We start from the raw sequence: 19,831 nt of genomic DNA on the forward strand, positions 1-19,831 counted from the left end.
TTGTTAAAAATGACACTTAACAGTAATCCCCCAAAAGATTGTCTTGGGAAGAGAGATGTAAAATGCTATGGAGATTTTCTAGGGGCATTATTATATTACTGCTTTGATTAGGAACATGATTTTATTTGTTGTAGAATGAAGTTGTTCTGAAACAAGTTAGTGTGGAACTGTGAATTAGAGAAGGCTTGTCACTAATCACAATTAAAACCATTTCCCAGCAGTTCCGGGTACTATTTATTAACCATTGGTACAATTGGATTATAAAGTCAGGGAAAGGGGGCTGAGAGTTGCTAGAAATTAATTGGCAACTTTGGGTGAAACCTTGTACAATGTGAGTGAGCTATGGAAGGAAGAGAGATGATTGAATTGAAAGTGAAACAAATATTTTCTGGGAAGTTCTGTGAGTTAAAATAGTTTATGGAAGGAAGGGAAGGAGTAGAGTAGATCAGAAAATAGCAGACACAAAGTGTAAAATTCAGTATTCAAATACTTTGAATTATTCCATACTGCTGTTTTCATATTGACAGTAAAATGTGTAGTATTTTTTTGAAAATCATTTGTTTTGAAGTGTAGTCTATGATTTTGTAATTTCTCTTGTGTAAGCTATTTGGAAGAATTTTAATTTTCAGGAACACTTATTGGTTGAAATATACTATATGGGCTGCATATTGGCCACAGTATTTGCCAGGCTGTTAGTATACCAGCAGACTGCACGGTTTTACTCATGTTGACATGAGGACTGTTCCTATATCCCCAGCACTGATCACAGTAGGAATTGAAATTCCTGATTCCAGTTTCATTTTAAAGTTGCACTTAAATTTATTTTAGATAATTATTAAAATTTATATAGTAAATATATGACTAAATATAGAAAAATGCCTTTTAGTTTAACAGATTTTTTTGATAGTTCTCAGAGATTATGAAATGCTCAACAAAACAGATTTGGTACTGTACATGTAGAGTATGCCTTGTTTTTTGTGTGTGGGGGGGTGTTGATTATGGTTTTTCTTATATTTGGAAAGTACTACTATTTATAAGCTCAGAAGCTGTGAACTTACCAAATTCATTTGAATCTTGAACCAAAAAGAGCAGGGTGGATTCATAGTAGGTGAAAACGATTTAAGATAAATGATAAATCAATTTCAAGGGAGGAAGAAATAGTCAAAATTGAGAGAAAAGAAAAGAAAAAGATCATTCTACAAAGGATTGTGAATTTTGAGTAAAAGGAATTTCTTTATCCAAATTAAGTACTACATTGTTGTTGGCCTGTCCCATGGTTCTTGGCTAGCATTAGATTTTCAGAACTTTAATAAGAGACTTGATGTTTCTTTATTTTAAATTGTTTATTCGAGGAGGACGGGGAAGATGAGAGACTGGGTGGCCTTGAACAAGTACTTTTTAATCTTCAAAACTAAAAATTTTGTCATTAAAACCTACAGTAATTAAAAGTTAGTAGTAAATTAAAAGTTAGTAATTTGGGTCAAGTGGCTAATCTTAAATTTCTGTGAAAGGTAATATCAACAGCAAAATAGAGGTTTGGTCATGTATACTTATTTTGTATTTAATTGATACTTTAATATATTTAACATGTATTGTTAATCCTGCCATCTAGGGGAGGGGATGGGAGAAAGGAGGGGAAAAATTGGAATAAAAGGTTTGGCAATTTTCAGTGCTGTAAAATTACCCATGCATATAATAACTTGTAAATAAAAAACTATTAAAAAAAAAGGTAGTATCAATTATTAAATATTCTTATGTGCACTCAAATCAAATTGCACAGTTGTCCAAAATGAAATTTCAAGAGCCAATCAATGAAGTTAAAAATGAGAATTTTTCAAAAGATTAAATTGTCATCTTAAAAAGCAGCATTTCTCTGCTTCACCTGAAATTTAATAGTCCTACTGGAGTTGCTGTTCAACTTTAATAAAAGAATGAGCCTACAGTAGATAAAGGGGATAACATGATGACAGTGAACTAAAGGGAAGTTTAAAATTCATCATCCATCTCTCACACACACAGACTTGCACACACAAATTTTCCCGGTGATTGTGGTAGTAAACTTTAGAATGGTATGAAAGAAATTTCTTGATTGGTAAGTAATGATCTTAACATGATAGTGTAGAGGGTAGTGTCTAGATGACCTCTTCTGGTCTCATTTAATACTTGATGGTTCTATAACATTTCTTTTATTTGTGCCTATGTTTTTTTTAAAAATTGTCAACTGACTATAAGCCTTAGTGTTTCAGAAGAGATTTAAAAGTGTGGGGAGACAGGTTGTGAAATAATAAAATGAGTCTTTTTAGGGAGTAGGAAGCTTTAAAGAAAATAACCTCATGGTAGTAAAATAAAGACGACTTCATTTTTCTGAAACTTTTTACCTTGATGTTTTAAAATCTTTGACAAATATTTCACTAACAGTATTGAGTATTTTATTTTAAAACTAGAATATATTAAGAACTGAGACAAAAACTTTGTCTAGGCAAGTGCACTAACATTTTTCTCCCTTACCCTCACTTCCCCCATCCAAAGTAAAGGATTTTTTAGTCAGAGTTAATCTAATTAAAATCTTTTCTTCTTATTGTGTCTTTCAGCAAACGAGGATTCAGTGTCAGATCATTTGGAACAGGAACTCATGTGAAACTCCCAGGACCAGCACCAGACAAGCCGAATGTTTATGATTTCAAAACAACATATGATCAGATGTACAATGATCTTCTTAGGAAAGACAAAGAACTGTATCCCAGTGGAATGCCCTTTTAAAAAACCAAATATGGTCGTCTTTGGAAGGTGTAATTCATTAATTAGCATATGGAATATTCCTTAGCTTGGCCTTAAGTTTATAGGGAGGGATTCTACATGAAAAGGGAGGAGAACTTTACTCATTTTATACCTTACTACAGTTAGTAGTGCATGCAATCTAACTCCCCTTTCCTTTTAAAGCAGAGTAATATTCTTAAAACTCCAATTCATAAGTTAAAGTTTTTTCATGCTTTGCTGGATTTCCCCAGTGTCCTGGAAATGGATGCATTGGGGATTACTGACATGAAGAAAAATTAAAATCATAATTGTTTTAGTAAAGCTTAGTAAAACAGAGTAGACTACTACCTAGGTAAAGAAAATAGTGATACTTTTTCACGTTACTCTGTAACGTTGGCTGAGAGAGGCAGCAGGACATAAATGGATGAGAGATGGATCTCGGAGTCAAGAAAACCTGGATTCACATCTGGCTTTTTAGTAGTGGGCAAGTCACTTAACCTCTTTTTGCCCTGGGCAAGTCTTTCCACCTAAGTTCCATCTGCTTTGCTGGGAATTGGCAACATAATGAAACCACAAGTGGTCCATATTGCTGCTATCCTGACTCCCTTAGTCCATAAATCAGTGTTTTTGCAGAGCCATGTATATTTGGTACCCCGAGGAAGACCAGCTTAATAGAGCAGATTTGTTATGTTAGATGCAAACAATATTGATAGAAAGCCTTTTGTGGGATGCTCCTACGAATAGAACAATGGGATATGACCAGTAGTACTTTTCAATTTGTGTGAAAGCCAAAAAGTGGGGTTTTGAAAAGATTTTATGAGTAAGACTTAAAATAGATATTTGAACTCCAGTATTCACACATTTTGGCTCATTATAGTCATCTCTGTCTCATCCTTAACTATTGCCTCACAGTTAATTTTATGAGCCATGTTTAAGTGATAGGGCTTAAACTTAGGAGAAAATTGTAGCTAAAACTATGCAATCCCCAAATTTTCATCTTTTGACATCAGAGCTATTGCCATCTTTGGATAAATTTAAATGCTTTCTACTTGTATGTAGGTTACTTAGGTGGGCTGAGTATGTCCCTGAAGGTCGTTCTAGCTAAAGTGTTGGAAATCTGGGATTTGTTGTATTGTGTCTTCTCTCCTCTACCTATCCTCCCTTTATTTATTTTTTAGTTATTTTTCAAGATACAAAAATACACAAGATATTTCATTCACCAATGTAACGTAACTAGATCTGATGTTATGTTGAAAAACTCCATGTGGGTTACCCTGTGTAACTTGGTTTTCCCATTATACATTGGCAAGAGAAAAAGCAGTCTTTGCCATGGGGCTGTATAGCCATGTGGTGGTAACTCCTTTTTGAAAGTTGGCATCTTGAGCATGGTCATCATTGAATGCACACAATTCTGTACTACCCACTGTTCTTGGAGCAAGAGAGGTGTATCTTCAAGTCATCATTTCCCTGTAACTGTGAAGCAGCTTTTCATTTGCCTAATTTCTTCATCTTAGTAACTAAATACAATTGGCAAATTAGTTGTGAATAACACATATGCCCATTCTGGTCTTGCTGTGTCCCTTTAGCATGATAGATGGCATTATGACTATAAAACTTTATTTTAGAATTTTATTTGGAAGAAGTTTTTCATAAACTTGAGTTTTGACATCAGCTGTGGGTCTTAAAAGCTTATATTTGGTGGCATTAAGACCTTTTAAATAGTCTATCTTTTTATGAAATTTGATAAATTTTGAAATCGGATGCCACTTATCAGTATTAGAAATGGGCAACAGCCACACCATTATTAGTGTTTATTACCCACACATTATTAGTGTTTAAATCACTGTATTGTTCCAAATATATGTAAATTGAGTCCCTATCTTCTCATTTGCTTAATTTTGGAAGGAAAAATTGTATCAAATAAAATAGTTTGGCTTATATTTGAACCAATACAGTTTTTTTTTTTTTTTTTAAAGGCCAAAACTTAGCCTTTTGTTAGTTACATTTGGGTGGGAAGGAACAGTGGTGGCTGTTTGCTGCTTTATGATGACCAAATGGAGAGTTCTCCAGTTGCAAGGTACTTTCTTATCCTGTCCCAAGGGGGTTAAGTGCTTGGTAACTAGGAAGAAAGGAGCATAGGGCTTGTCCGGTTTGAAAATCTTGTTGGAAAGTGAACTCTTCATAGATCAGACTCCCCATAAATGAGGAGCTGAGAAACAAAACTGTCCTAGAGAAGCAGGGGTATAGAACTACACCTTCAAATGGAAGTGATGTTAAAGTAAAATGTAATGAAGGTCTGGCACTGACTGGCTTTGTGACTACTGGCAAGTCCTTTCTCTGGGGCTCAGATTCCTCATCTGTAAGCAGGGAGGGAGGTGACTAAGATGTGTGACCACTGGTAAGTCCTTTCTCCCTCTCTGAGTCAGTTTTCTCAAATGTATAAAGAGGGGAGGAGAGGGAAGTTAGGATTATCTTTCTCTAAGGTCCCTTCCAGCTCTAAAGTAATGTGCTTCTGTGAGCTGTAGGATGATGGGAATGGTTAGTGGTTAAAGAATTGGAACATGGGCACAACCTTGGCCCTGCTCTCCACAATAATGAAGAAATGGGTCAAAATATGGCCTTTTATGCCCTAGGGGTGCTGCTGTCACTGTCTGGATCTTATGCTCAGGACTGTGTCCATTGATTTCATTTTAATTCAGAAATGGGTTTTCTATTCTAGGTGTGTGGGTAGGAGGAAAAGGGCAAGACTGGTCTTGACAGCTATATATAACATTATTTTGGGTATTTGTTGAGAGGTTTTTGACTAAACCAATCTCACATACATCCTTTGCCCCAGTCAAGCAAGTGACATCTCTTCAAAAAGAATTCATTCCAGCCCTTGGTGAGATGCTGCAGAGGTGTGGACATCAGTCTGTGGTGGCATGGGGGAAGCAGCCCGAGGTAAACCAAACAAAGCAAAACTCCAAGACCAGATTAGGAATGGCTGATCAGAAAGGGCCAAGTGTGTGTTAACAACTCCTATCTATCAGTCACTAAATCAGGTGGCCAGGCCATAGGGGTTTCCCAGGTGTGGACACTACATGTGTGGTTTCAAGTCCCTACTTGGGATACAGCTGCAACCCCTCTCCAGGAAAGTCAAATAGGCCAAGCAAGACAGGGGATTTGAGGGAATTAGATTTGTTGGGGTTTTTTAAGCCAGTATATTAAAAACAGGATTAGTGGGGGAAGAAAAAAGATCATCCAATTAAACATTCTCCTAAATGAAGTAATAAGTGCCAAGTTAGCTTTTTCACGGGAAGCTCTAGAACATCCATAAAGACAGAAGGTGCTGTGTGTATAGAATGATGACTTGGGATTAGTAAAACTGAACTCATTTAGTTAGTTGCTCTTTGATTTGTCAGAAGAAACTTTCATTGATCATCTTGTAATTTCAGTTGAAGGATCTATTTCAGTAAGAGATGGGACATACAGGCAGAATTGAATCAATTTTGATACTAATACAGGCATTTAACTTCATATTTTACTAGAAAATAGGCTTTGTCTTTATGGGGACATTAGACTTACAGAATTGAGGTCTAATTGCTCCAAAGTTAACTTGAGTTTTTGGTTTCTATTTTTTAAGTGATAGCTTTAGCTTTTTACATCACATTCATTTCTAATTAATATCCATTTCCTTTAAGCATAGCATTTCCTGGCTACATTAACTGATAGTTTTAGCTTTTATGTCACCTTCATCTTCAAATATGTTCCTTTCCCTTTGAATAGTTCATCATTTTCAAACAAGATTGATATTTTCTTGTTTTCAAATTTGAATTTTCCCCGGGGGGTGGGGGGGGAGAGAGGGTGGGTGTGAAGAAGTTGGCTTTAGTAGGAACACTTGGACAAACAGCAATTTTAAGTCACATGTTAGGATTTTTTTGGGAAAAGCAAAATGGGCCCTTTTTTGAGTTTTTTAAGGTTGAGACTTGTCATTGCTGAAGAAGTTGACATTTATGTAGTGTTTGGCTTGATGATACTTTACATTAATTTGAATCACAATAAAAGCAACATAAGTAAATGAGAGACAGGTTTAGAGAAGCTTAGTGCCCTGTCCCCACACAAATCTGGAATTGTAGGTTTAGAGTTTGGAGAGTCTCCGAGGCCCTGGAGTACTACCTATTTTATTTTTTAGATGAGAAAACAATTTCAGAAGTTAAATTACTTTCCCAGTAACACACGGCTAGTCATCTGCAAGTTGGATTGGAACCAGGACCAAAATAAGCCTCACTATACCAGGTGTCCTCTGTGGAATACAACTATCACACCACATTAACTTAAACGGCTGGAATGAGTGTTAGCTTAGTGTTTTTATTTTTCCCTATGGGTGGAAACTTTTATTGTCTCTTAACTGAAATGTTACCCCTCACTTGTCACAAATTAAATCAGCTGAGCACTCCTCTAGAGGTGAGAGATGGCTGCTTTCTCAAGGCTCCCATAAGGATAGCTTTTTAAGTAGTTTTTCAGATAGTTTTTATTTCTTGAATTACTTTGCCTTTTTTCTCTTCTTTACTTGCCTTAGCTGTATTCATAATTTGTAGAAATGAAGTTCTTTCCCACATATAAGTCTTAGTTAAAATTTGCTGTTCCATATGGTGCCATAATAGCTTTTCACCATCCAAATATATAAAGAGCAATCTTGGATATTTGCAATGTTATCAATCAAAAATCAATTTCAAATAAGTGGGAGGAAAAATAATTTAAAGCCATAACCTAATTGACTCTTTAATAAGTCCTTGATTGAAGCTTGATGGACTTATTTCAGGGAAGTTAGCAGAGAGTTGACAGCAGCACTCAGTGCAAAGGGAGGAGGTGGTTTATTTAGCCTTTGGTGGTTTAGCCAGGGACAACCTAGGGAATGGTTGAACTATTTTTGAACCAACAGCTTTAAAATAGTATGAGGATGAGAATGTACTGGCCTTCTTTGAGCTAAAAAGCTATTATTACTGCCTTCCAAAATGGATTGACTAGAGGCTGTTGGGATAAAGTAGATGTGTGGTTCTGCCGTGTCCTGGCTGTCGGGTTTGCATGTTTAAATTGACTGGATGGTCAAAGACAAGCTACTTCTTCTTAGCCTCTGGATCAGCTTCTCTAAGTGCAGGTGATAAGGATAATTACCTGCCTCTAAGCCTTGTTAACAATGAATTACTAATAAAAACAAAGCTATTTGCATAAGGATGGGGTCCGGACCTGTGCTACCCTGATATATGGAACTCCTGCGGGATAAGGAGGAAGAAACCCTCTCCCAGTGCTGGTCCTGGATCATCTTCGCAACATAAAGCCTTAGAGAGTTGCCTAGACCACTGAGACGTTAAGTGACTTGCCCAGGGTCACACAACTATTAGGTCAGATTCATGTGTTAAACCCAGATCATCTCTGGCATGGAGGCCAGCTCTTATCCCACTATTCTTCCTGCTCCTACTTTATAGCAAATATGAATTTGGGAAACATTTGCATAGCACTTGTAACATTTTCAACCTAATCTTACATCTCATTTGAGCCTCAGCTTTGAGGTGGGCAGGAATTATTCCTATTTACGGATGAAGAAAAAATATGAAGGAGTTAAAGGGCTTTCCTAGGGTCGGATGGTGAGTAAGTGTCAGAGCAGGGACTAGGATTCCTAGTCCAGTGCTCTTTTTTTCTTTTGTTATAGTAAACAAAATGATTATAGTGAGCAGAATAGCTAAAATTTGGCCATCTTGATGGTCAGATTAGGGGGAGAAGACAGTGCCGGAATTATTCTGAAGACAGCTTCCTGTGTTAGGTGCAGGTGCTTATGGAGAATAGCCCTATAACTTATAAAAAATGGTTGTAATATCAAATCAAAACTGAGCGTTAAACCAAGAGGATAGACTTAATACCTCTTTTAGAATACATGTTCTGTTAAAATAGATTTTTAGAAAGTGCTCCCAATGACCTTTTAAAATAGTTTTTAATAGGTTATTAGACTTGAAAATGAATCTTATGAAAATGTGAAATAGCATTTTGAAGTATTATCCATAAGTTTATGTGATTGTTAATGAATTTAGTATTCAGTAGAAACTGAAATTAGTGACCAAACTCTTAAAAACTGCATAAATGTAATCTATTATAAACAAATCCACATTAAATGACTTGATCATTAGAGGCAAAGCGTACAAATTTGCATTTGGCTCGTCTTAAAAAAGTTTTTTTTTTTTAATATCTGGATAAGTGAGATGTCAGTTTTGAATTTATTTTCCATGCCCAAGTTTTTTAGAGGTTTTGTTGCCTTTTTTTTTTCTTCCTTAATAGTAGTCTCATTTTCCCTTAATAATGCCACCATTATCCTACTATGCACATAACAATCCTTGAGGATGATGATACCCATTATCTGACAATAGCTATTTCAGACTCCAGCGTGATGCACCATGCTAGGAGCGAACCACATCATTATCCCTTGTCTGACACCAAGGCTGTTCATTTTCTAACTTGACTATTTAAGGGCATGTGAACATGGGTGGTTGGGCTTATTTCTGCTCACTACCTCAGCAGACACATCTTAGTCTAGAGTGGAGGAAGAAAAGGACAAGACCAGGAAGTATGTTTGATAGGAGGAAGAAGGCCTCTTCAGACTTAAATCCCAGATTCTAAGCTGAATGCATAAAAATACTGCTCACTGTCAGAACACTGACACATTCTACAACCCTGGTTAGTAACTTGCTTGGTAATCTTAGGTTTTATCTTCAATTTAGCAAAACTTGGAGCAATTTCTGCTCTATTTCCTCTTCTATAACAATGATTAGTGAACTTCCTGTCATCTTCATTGTTCATCATGATGCTTGAAATGACTCAAGCCTCCTGAATCACATTGTAACCCCATTTATACAAGCACACTCTCCTGACTTAACGTTTCTTTAGAGGTTCTGTATTCCATCCCTTTAATAATTATAGTTTCCGCAGTATTTTGAAGCCATGAATGGTATTCTCCTGTTGCCAATTCCACAATAAGCCATTGCATCATATTTCTGCCTTATTTATCTAAAGACTGGTCCTTTTCACCTTGTTTTGAAACAGTAGTCTTTTCTCATTCTATATTGGTTATCTTCTATTTTGAGGAGATAGTAAATCAGCTTTACAAATGAATATGTAATAGTATTCATATTGTGCTTTAAGTGTTAGAATTGTTGGAGAGTTTGAGGTTTTTATTTTTTTAGCATTTAGAAAGTGTAATTCTATCTTTAATTTGCTGAGTCCAAATTATTTGCAGATTTTCATTATATTTGGGACTCAAACTAGTCGATTTGGATGTATTGCTAATACCTTGAAGTAGACACCAGTCATAATTGGAGATAATAAAATACAGATAATTACATAATCTTTGACACTTTGGACATTTTGCAATGTCCAATTCTTCTTGCAGTTTAATAAAATACAGATAATTGCATAATATATTTTGCCAAATGCAAAATCTTTTTGCCAGTTCCCTTTGTGTTTTCTGAAAAACGACAGGTACACTTTGGTTGAGGCTATCAATGGCCCGCTTGGGTATGAAGGCAGGTTGCATTACTAGCATTCTGCTAGCTGGAGCTGACTCAGGCTTCAGCATTTTTTTTTTTTTTAATTAGAACATCCAGCATCACACTTTGAATAATGAACAGGAAGAAAATTCAGAAATACTAATGTCCAGATCCTCTCAGGGGCGAGCACTGAAGGACTCCCTTTTTTGTATGTTATCCATTTGGACTTTGTGGTAATTCAGTTATTTTTGTTGGATCTTTTCTTAAATCAGTGCCTTTAGAAATTGCATATGTAGCTAACCCCATTTAGTAGGTAGAATAAATGTTGCCCAAAAAGCACTTTGGGTATGGACCTCTTGTCTTATAAATATCATTAGACCAAAATCAATCTTGAATAACAGCAGTTTTATTCTAATGACAAGTTACATGTACATTTATCAGAAATTTATGTAAGTATTGTCGCCACATTGTTAGGAAAAGAATGACAGGAATTCTTTGGCTCTAGGTTATAACTTGAAGACAAGAATCATGGCTTTTTGGATTTGTGTCATTGTCTTTCACATCTCCATCTATAAGTGTAAATTTTCCTAGACATTTTTATTTTTTTAAAGTTTTGCAAGGTATTTCATTTAACCAATTCAAAGGACTTGATTCAGTTCCTGGTTATGAGTAAACTCATAGCTGCTTAGATAAACATGCTGATGGGCTATCATGAGTACTTTAGTGTAGGACACATGCTATTGCTATGTCTAGTATGTTTAATTTTCATGCAGTGACTGCTTGCTCATTACAGCCTAAACAAAGGATTTCAGTGACATCTGTATCTCAGAAATTTGCAAGTATACTTCCCATGGGGTTAAGTTGCAGCCCCATTATGACAGCATATTTGCTTATGGCTTAGTTTTATAACGTGCATCAGTTTTGCTAAGGCCCCAATATATCTGATCTCCTTGTAGGTGCCCTTTTACTTGGACACATGAAACTTAATCTTGTGCTTGCCTGGCCAATGGGCCAAGCACCTTTCTTTAATTGTCATGAAATTATCTGGATTGACCCTGGCTTTCATCTGTTGATTGTCCCTCACTTTCACCTTGGTAATCAGTCCATCTCTTTCAGTCATATATTGTTAACTTTTTAAAAATTACTTTTCTGTGTACTTGTTTGCTATGTTATGTGTTGTAGCTTGCCAAAAGACGTTCTGTAACTTTTGGTTGTCCACTCCCGTGAGCTGGGCTCCCATCTCAATTCATGACAGTTGAAATGTTTTGTGCTTGTTGATAGGTTTAGGAAAGTGAAGGGTCATATTGCTTGCCTTTTCTAGTCCTGTATGGAGAAAACATGGAACTCCTTCCTGAACTGGACCAAGCAAACTGGGTCTGCACCTGTGGCTCGGACCATCCACCTACAGACCTTTCTGTGACAAAGTATCACTTGGCCACAAGGCTTGGCCAGTTGGAACAACATTGTACCTCCATTGATCCAAAGATGTTCCCTGTGTATGTCTTTCTCCAGATTCTCACTTCTTAATGCATTTGGGAAAGCTGAGACTCTTTGCTTATTTTGTGATTCTCGCCTGTAGTTATGTTTTATTTTTCAACAATGCCATTTTCTCCCATAAGGGTTGCATTGAATAAGTCTATTGCAAGAACCTTCATACCAGTTTTTGATTTTTTTTTTCTTCTCCCAAGTGACATGTCGCATGAAGGGTGCATTTTTGCCATTATTGGGATATATTGACATTAATAGAAATGAGTGGTAAAAGTGAAGCCATCTTTTCTTCTTTTAGTCATAACAGTAAAGCCCAGTACAAAATACTACATAAGGCTTTGGTTTACACTGTCACTTTTTTGTATGCCCTTTTCCCAACACATCACATACTGCATCTTGACATGGAAAACCTGTTGGGCTTTTCCATTCTGAGATCACTTGACATCTGACAGGCTTCTACTGAACTCTTAATTTGTGGAACCTTGTTTCATGCAATGTCGATCAATTCCCTTTGCAACATATGACATTACAGTGAACATAAATTGTGTGTGAGTGTGTACAGAGCACTACATATGTACACATAAACAATCTCTTCCCCCCGCAGCTGATAGCATTATTTCCAGAAATATTCAGTACTAAAAATTCCCTTTTAACTATCCTTTCTATCCCCTTGAAATAATCTTATTTTAAAGAAGGAAAATGACAGATTTATCTCTCCCAGTTCATTTTTTTTCTGCTGGTGAACTTAGAATATAACTTCTTTTACAAAGACGTATATCAGCTATATAAGAAAATGCCCAAGTCAACAGTATTTTTCAGATAACTCCCGATATACTAAATGTCTAATTGAAAAACAGGTTAAATTTCAGATGTTGAATCAATCTTGATGCTTGGCTAAAGAATTTCAGCAGCCAAAATCTTGGCTTCCTTTATAAAATTGGTATGAGAATCTTCAGTACTGTGCCTGTTTATTTCAATGCAGTCTCAGTACATTTAACTTGCTCTTTAGCTGTTGTGATTTGTAATTCACAAATTGTTATAACCTAGTGTGTATTTTAAATTCTTTGAATTTGCTTTCTTATAACATACTTCACTACAATATAATGGGCCAGAGTTCTGGCTTCAGTGTAGTGAATATCAAAATTGTATCTTAAAAGCCATTTGCTTATTTAAGGGATTGGCTAAATTCTTTCTGGCTTTGTTCATGATCACAGGTTGTACTTCCAGCCCTAACCACAAATTCCCAAATGTGTCATAAGGGTGACCAGGTGAGGTCATGGATGATTAACATGAAAACAGTTTTTGGGCCCTGCTGCTTGCTTGTGGCATGGAGCCAGTAGTGTACATAATGTCTTTAAAAGTTGTGTTGTACAGCCTCCTTCAGAAGAAATCATGGCTACTTAGACTGCTCAACTGGCATCATCTCCTCTACTGTTTTGTTTTGTTTTTTTAAATTATTAACCTGAAAAATGAATTATTTATATAATACTTTTAAGGTTTACTAAGCACTTTTATAACTTTGGATTTATAGAACACCTTAAGGCTTACACCACCACCATGGAATTCTCATTTGGGCTTCACTAGAAGCCTTTGGGAGGCAAGATAGTCTACTCATTTTACAGAAGAGGAAACTAGGATGAAAGGAGGTTATGTGACTCATTCGAAGTCATAACTGGCTTCTTGTTCCAGATGTAGTAGTTTATCCACTGGACCTTTTTTCTTTGCTTTGATGGGTTTGGGTTCTGTAAACTGCTGCTTGATCTGGAAGTATTCTCTGATCCCTCTGCTGTAAGTAGTTTGGGGATTGTCTTTGCATTGCACTCCCCTTTCATGTTTTGTCCTTCAGAACAACCATTGAATATGTGGAGCTACTAGTACAATTTTCTTAAGTTCATTTGGAGAGTGATTATATTGTCCACTCACTCTAGAGATTTAAAAAAAAAAAAATCCAAGCCAACAGGTTGAATAATTTGTGGCTGTTGGAACTGGGATTTAAACCTGAATCCCCTGGCTCCAGAGGGATTTCTTATATTTCTCTCCTGAGCTTCAGTGCTTCCACTTTAGCCAATGTTGCCAGTAGTTATTACCACCAGCACTTCTGTGAGCATTAGCAATTGCTGCTGCTTAGGGTCTGTCTGGTCTTTCAGGAAAAGCAGTCTGAGTCGAAAATAGGGAGCAGCATGTTTCAGAGTAACTAGGAGTTGGAGTCACAATGGCTGTTAGGAGCTAGTAGAAAATAAGATTAAAAGTCAGATGCCCTAGATGTAATGAGGGCATTTAGATATTGATTAGAGATGATTTCAACTTAGTACCCAAAGCAGTTATATTAGAGTGATAAAGGGCAAATTTGGAGACTGCTCTCTGTGTTACTCTTAGATATGAACTAGCTAGCATGCATAAGAAAGTCCAGTTTTATGCCACTGTTTGATGTCTTAAAGAATTCTCAGGTGTATTTTTGGAAGCCTGAGCAATTTTTTAAAAAGTATACAATTAGCTAGGACCTTTAGTTTACAAATTAATTTTCACTAATCCTGTTTTATCTCCTAGGGAGTTTTTCCCCCTCTTGCCACATACTCTCCTTTTTCTAGGACAATGCCATACACTACTGGACAACTAATGTGTAAAGATGGTCTTAATGATTTGTCTAAAGACATGTAATTGCTGACTAGATAATGGGCTGTATTGTCCAGACCTTAAACTCTCAGAAATATATGTGATTTGTGTTTGTTTTGTTAAATACTCAATTTCTTTGTTGAAAAGCTTTTTAGTTCATAGAGTTCTCTTCAAGGACCCCCATGGATTGAATAGTGTCCCTTCTTGGTCATCTGAAGCTGTGAGTCTTTCTCACCAAAAAAGGGGAAGAGTTGTGCTTGTGAATTACCAGACTGGCATTTTCAGTCCTACCATTGATACTTCATTCACCTATCTTCTATTGGGTTTGAATCTCCTGAGTTTGGTGTATATATACTTTTTTTTTTCCCCATTAAGATTTTAAAAGGTCACAAACCATCACAGTTTTTTTTGTAATAAGTTTTCAGATGAAAATAGATTAACTTCTGGGTTTCAGATCATCAAAGGGATCTGCATATTTATTTCATCAAACTGTCCTGGAATGACATTTTAAAGAGGATCTCCCATTCACATGGTAGTGCCCATTTCAGATCATTTTAGATCAAGTAAGTGCCTTTGAAAAACCCAGGTGCACCTCAGTATTGAAGTTGTCACCTTTGTCTCGTCATGGGCAGTGGAAATGCTCCAGTTAAAAAAGTTAACCACCAAAGTATAGAACAGTTTGGTGCTTTGAAGAAATTATCATTTAGTGATACTTCTAAAATGAATTCTTGTTAGTTTGGTTAAGTTTTGTTCTTTTAAACATTAATAGTTGTTAGCCAGTGGTTAGGTTCATCAATAGTCTTGGGGGTAGGCTACTGGAATAAAAAATAGGAACCATAAATTGACCAAATTCCAGATGAAGTAAACTAAATGAATGTAGTCTGATCACTCTACTGACAAGAGGACGAGGACTTAAAATACTAGCATCTTTCCAGAAGTATCTGGATCCTATGTTGTAATAGCTAGTTAAGACTGTACCTTATAGTTTTAGATGAGCTTAGCCATCAGTATTGCTTTGTATTGATAATATTTTGAGATTGTTCCCTGTGGAAGTAGAAATTACAAAATTTAAATTTACTTTGACAGTACACAGTAAGAAACCCTGTGTAATGGAATGTGTTGAGGAAGGGACTAGACAGAACCAAATCAAGTCATATTTGGAATATGTTCCAGGTGAACTTAAAAGTTTAAACCAAGCCAGTTGAGCCCCTCTCCACACACCAGGAGGCTTCCTATGTTTCTGAAATAGCAGATGGAGAAAACCTTCCTGAGCTTGACTGAATAGCATAGATAAATACTAGTTTGGGTACTCTTGGCTGAGCAGCAAGGTATACGGAATTAGAGCTAGTTATGGGTTTAAACCTGTTTTCCTAACAGGATTATGTGATTTCACTTTTCTCTCAGCAGTTTGGGTTCTCTATGGAGAGAACATGTTCATTTTCCCTGTTTCACAGGGCTTTTATACACATTCATCAACTGGGAAGCATTCTTATAAAAACCTTGACATAAATTTAAAAAACTGTGTAGCTTAATCTGGTTTCCCCATCTTTAGAAGCTCTTCATTTTGCCCATCTTTTAGTCACCATTTGCGACCTGTCTCATGTAGCTGACAAAAATTCTGTTGACTTTTACCTCAAGACCATTTAACATTCTAGAGTCCACTCTTCATTAGACTTTGATTTTGTCTTATTTCAGCTGATGGCATTTTCTACATTATTAGGGAGCATGAGCTTTTTATTGATCTTCTCTAACAGTTGTAACCCAAAGTGCACAAGAAATAAATGGGGCTGGCTTTAGTTGAGATGGAATCAGTCAAATCCCATGGCAGCTCTGCTACTACTCTAGCAGAAAGGATAGGAAAGAGAGATGATCCCAGCCTGGAATTGACAGTCCAGCCTGTCAGTGAGGCAGCTCTGGGGAAGAGGGGCAGGAGCAATGTGGATTGATAGCCTGAAGGCTTTGTGATGAGCATCTTTCTGTCTGATCCTGGATGGGGTTGAGGAAAGGGAGGGCTATACTTTGGCTAGTTTTTTGTTTGTTTTAGTTTTTTTTTTTTTTTTTTTAAACGGGAAACATACAGTGTGTTCTTTGTATTCAGAGTCATCACTGAGTCCATATAATACAGTTCCTTGGAGTGACAAGTAATGCATCGCTTTACTAAGTTGCATCTGTAACTTGGAGGTGTAACTTCCTTGACTTGTGAGCTGGAAAGGGACCACAGACCACAAAACCACAGGGGGTTTTCTTTTCTGTTTCCTGGCTTGCTCTGGTTGGTGCGCCAACCCTGAAAGCCCCCCTTGTGCTTTGTTTCCTCTGGACCCAGCCTCCTTCACGTGTCTATAAACATGCTAGTTCAGAACAGGCCTTTCCACTGGATAATCCTGCTTTACGTTGCAAATAATGTTTCACTTTATTTCCACACATGAATTCGAATCATAACTGATAGAATCTGTAGGTTTCTTGAACATGGTATCTTAAGGCCTTTAGCATAACTCTCTGCCTTAGCCTTTTCCACATCTTAATGTGGTTTCCTTATTTGATTTGTTTGTAGCTCACACACATACCCAGAATTTCTCTTCCTTAAAGATATAGCCATTGTTATACCAGCATAAAGACCCTCAACACTTGGACCTTATTTCTTCACGATGTCTTCACTGCCATCTGCCGTATTCCCCCGAACCCTTTTGATTTTTGAAAATTATTACAGATGAGTGCCTGTTACCTGCAAGCCTTTTTTCTTTTTTTGGAGAGAGGAGGTCAGGGTGATGAATAAGATTGCTTTCATCCCTAGCTCCATGGACTTTACTAAACTCATTCAAGGGACTAGTCTCTGAGGGAGGAATTTGAGGTACTGTTTTGGGCATGGAAAATGTTTTGAAATTTCAAATCAGAGTAGGCTAATCAAAGCATATTACCATCATTTTGGGGCCGTGCTTTTTGTGGAGAATGTTTGCCACAAATGGCCAATTCTTTACTTTTCTTTCTACCTAGGATGCCCCCCCCCAAAAAAAAAAAAAAAAAAAAAAAAGAATTACACTTAAGAATTCATTGTACTTTCAGCTTCACTTTGGGGAAAGTCATACCCGGCAGCCTGCAAAAGGTGTAGTTTTTTGAGATTAAGAACTGCTTTTTTGGTGAACAACTCTCTGGGGTGGCCTGCATACAATAGCTGTGGTATTGGAAAAAGGGCTCTGCCGGAAGGTTTGTGTTAAAATCTTCCATCACTTGCCACCTGAATGACTTCAAGTCACTTAATTTCTGTAACCTCAGTTTCTTGATAAGAGAAAAGAGCAGATTGGTTTAGAACCCCTTGGGGTTCTCTTCCCAGCTATAAATCTATAGTTCCTTACTGTAAAGGCATTAATGTAATTTGAGTCAAGTATTTACAGCACATTAAGCATACATTGTAGAAATCATGTGCCCCAAACCCTGTTCTTACGGTCCAGTCTTGTTTAGATATAACCTGTAGTCTCACACAGTTTTGTCAATTACTGGATTAAATTATTGCAGACAATTGAGCAAAAATCTTTTACTACAACTGCACAGATTAAGAACCAGAGCACACACCAAAAATGAGCAACTTTAGGTAAGGGATCATGATCAGGGGGAAAAGATCCAGGTTTATAAAGAGTGCCAATTCTTTTCACTGAACTCTACATTATTCAGCCAAGAGCCCTATTAGGTGCTTACAGTTTAAAAACCCTTGAGGCATACAAGCGAGGGATGACTTTAAAAGAGATGATGGAGATTTCTCTACTGTGATTTTTGTTAGCCCTAACATAGTAGAACGTTTTTCTTTGACATTTATCATCCTCCATAGGAACTCCTTTCTGACAGGTCAGATTTCAGAGCCTTTATTGCCTTAGGGCTTATGATGATTCTTGAAAAATCTTGCTTAGCAATTAAGTTTTTCAGTAGTTATTTTTGTAATATTTCTGCAACTTAAAATTTAGTGATTTTTTTTTAAAGAAAATGAACTATAGCTTATTAATCTACTCTTACGAGTGATTAATAGACCCACTTCATTGTGTATAAGGATTGAACCTTCAAACTAGGTAGTTACAAGGGTCCTATTTTCTACCTTGCAATATGGTACCCAAATAGCATTCATTTTGTATTCTTTTGGGGGGCTGATTACTAAATTAGGTGTTTGAGGTAGCCTCAGTTTTATCTTTCTTTCCAGGGTCATTCTCCTGTGCTTAATCTAGGAACCCATTATGGGAAACAGCAGGTTTAACCCTTTAAAATATGGAGGGAAATTAAGACTTTTGAATTTCCAAGACTGGACTAGTTCTGGGCAGGTGCTGTTCACTTAAATGACTAGTCCTCTTGGATTTTCTTTGAATCTGAATAACATGATGTCATATTTCAAGTATTAGATTCCCTTGTATATTCTAGCACTGAAGTCTCATCCCAGGGGTTTGAAATAGAGCTATCAGAGATAAGTATGAGTGACCTATAGTTACATCATCTGTTTCTATGGCTATGCTATTTGTAAAAAAAAAAAAAAAAATTGCACATGATTTGCTGGGAAGATCAGAAATGTTTTTCTACCCAGAACCAGCCAAGAATAACAAGATCTCTTCTTGCATAAGGGTTAAGTTTGCTCTCTTACTAATCAATTGGGGCCTGGTGGCTGCTGTTAAAATCTCCATGAAGAATTAATTATTTGGAAGCCAGTTTGAGAAGGACAGTGAACAATAGAACAAATAATCGAACTTGGAAAGAGGCTGAATTTCCTTGGCACAAATGACCCTGCTGTGTTTTTGACATGCCTTTTCTCATTGTATCCTCCTCCTTCCCAGAGACCTGACCCTTTGCTACTGTTCCTTTTCTTCTCTGCCTCTTATTTATTCCTCTGCTGCTAAACAAATTCAGTTTATTTTACTTTTGCTATTGCAATTTTTTCACTTCATAAACTCTTTTGTTGATTCCTCAGATAAGTTTAACCCCTAAGTGACAATCTGCACTCCTGTTTATTTTCTGAATTTGTTGCGTTTTTTACATCGGCAGACCTTTTTAATTAGCTGTGATCATTCGGCCATAGGTTCCACCAATCCAAATTTGAGATGGGGTTCATATTTCAACGATATCCTGTCCAGCATAACATGGTTGAGGTGTGTGGAGTTCATTAGTAAATCTCACAGCAGGTGAGTACAAGGATTAAAGAGCAAATGCTCATTCAGTTACAAAATAAACAGAAATATCAGCTGGAGCAGTGAATCCGCCTCCCTTTCTATCTACCTATTTTTCAGATGAAACTCCCATTTTAGGGTGTATTGTCACATCTCATATTAGACACCTATCCTGACCAGGACCCATCTTTCTGGCTCTAACTCCTTTGGATTGTCTTTATTATTCCCATGTCTCAAATCCACAGAATGTTTTCTCTTGTGAAGTCTTAGAGCTATACAATAGGACAGCCCATTTATATTCCTCTGAGCAGAATAAAATAACCT

General features: G+C 36.7%; 1 protein-coding gene across 1 annotated transcript in view; it reads left to right on the plus strand.

Annotated features, from left to right (window-relative positions):
- Nucleotides 1–19,831, plus strand: part of SSU72 (SSU72 homolog, RNA polymerase II CTD phosphatase) — a 41,964-nt gene that overhangs the window by 11,342 nt on the left and 10,791 nt on the right. The window contains exon 2 of the mRNA XM_051988819.1: nucleotides 2,592–2,735. Within this exon, the coding sequence (XP_051844779.1) occupies nucleotides 2,592–2,735 (144 nt within the window). The remainder of the gene's footprint in view (nucleotides 1–2,591; nucleotides 2,736–19,831) is intronic.

This window comes from Antechinus flavipes, chromosome 3, assembly GCF_016432865.1.
Source record: "Antechinus flavipes isolate AdamAnt ecotype Samford, QLD, Australia chromosome 3, AdamAnt_v2, whole genome shotgun sequence".
Lineage (NCBI taxonomy): Eukaryota > Metazoa > Chordata > Mammalia > Dasyuromorphia > Dasyuridae > Antechinus > Antechinus flavipes.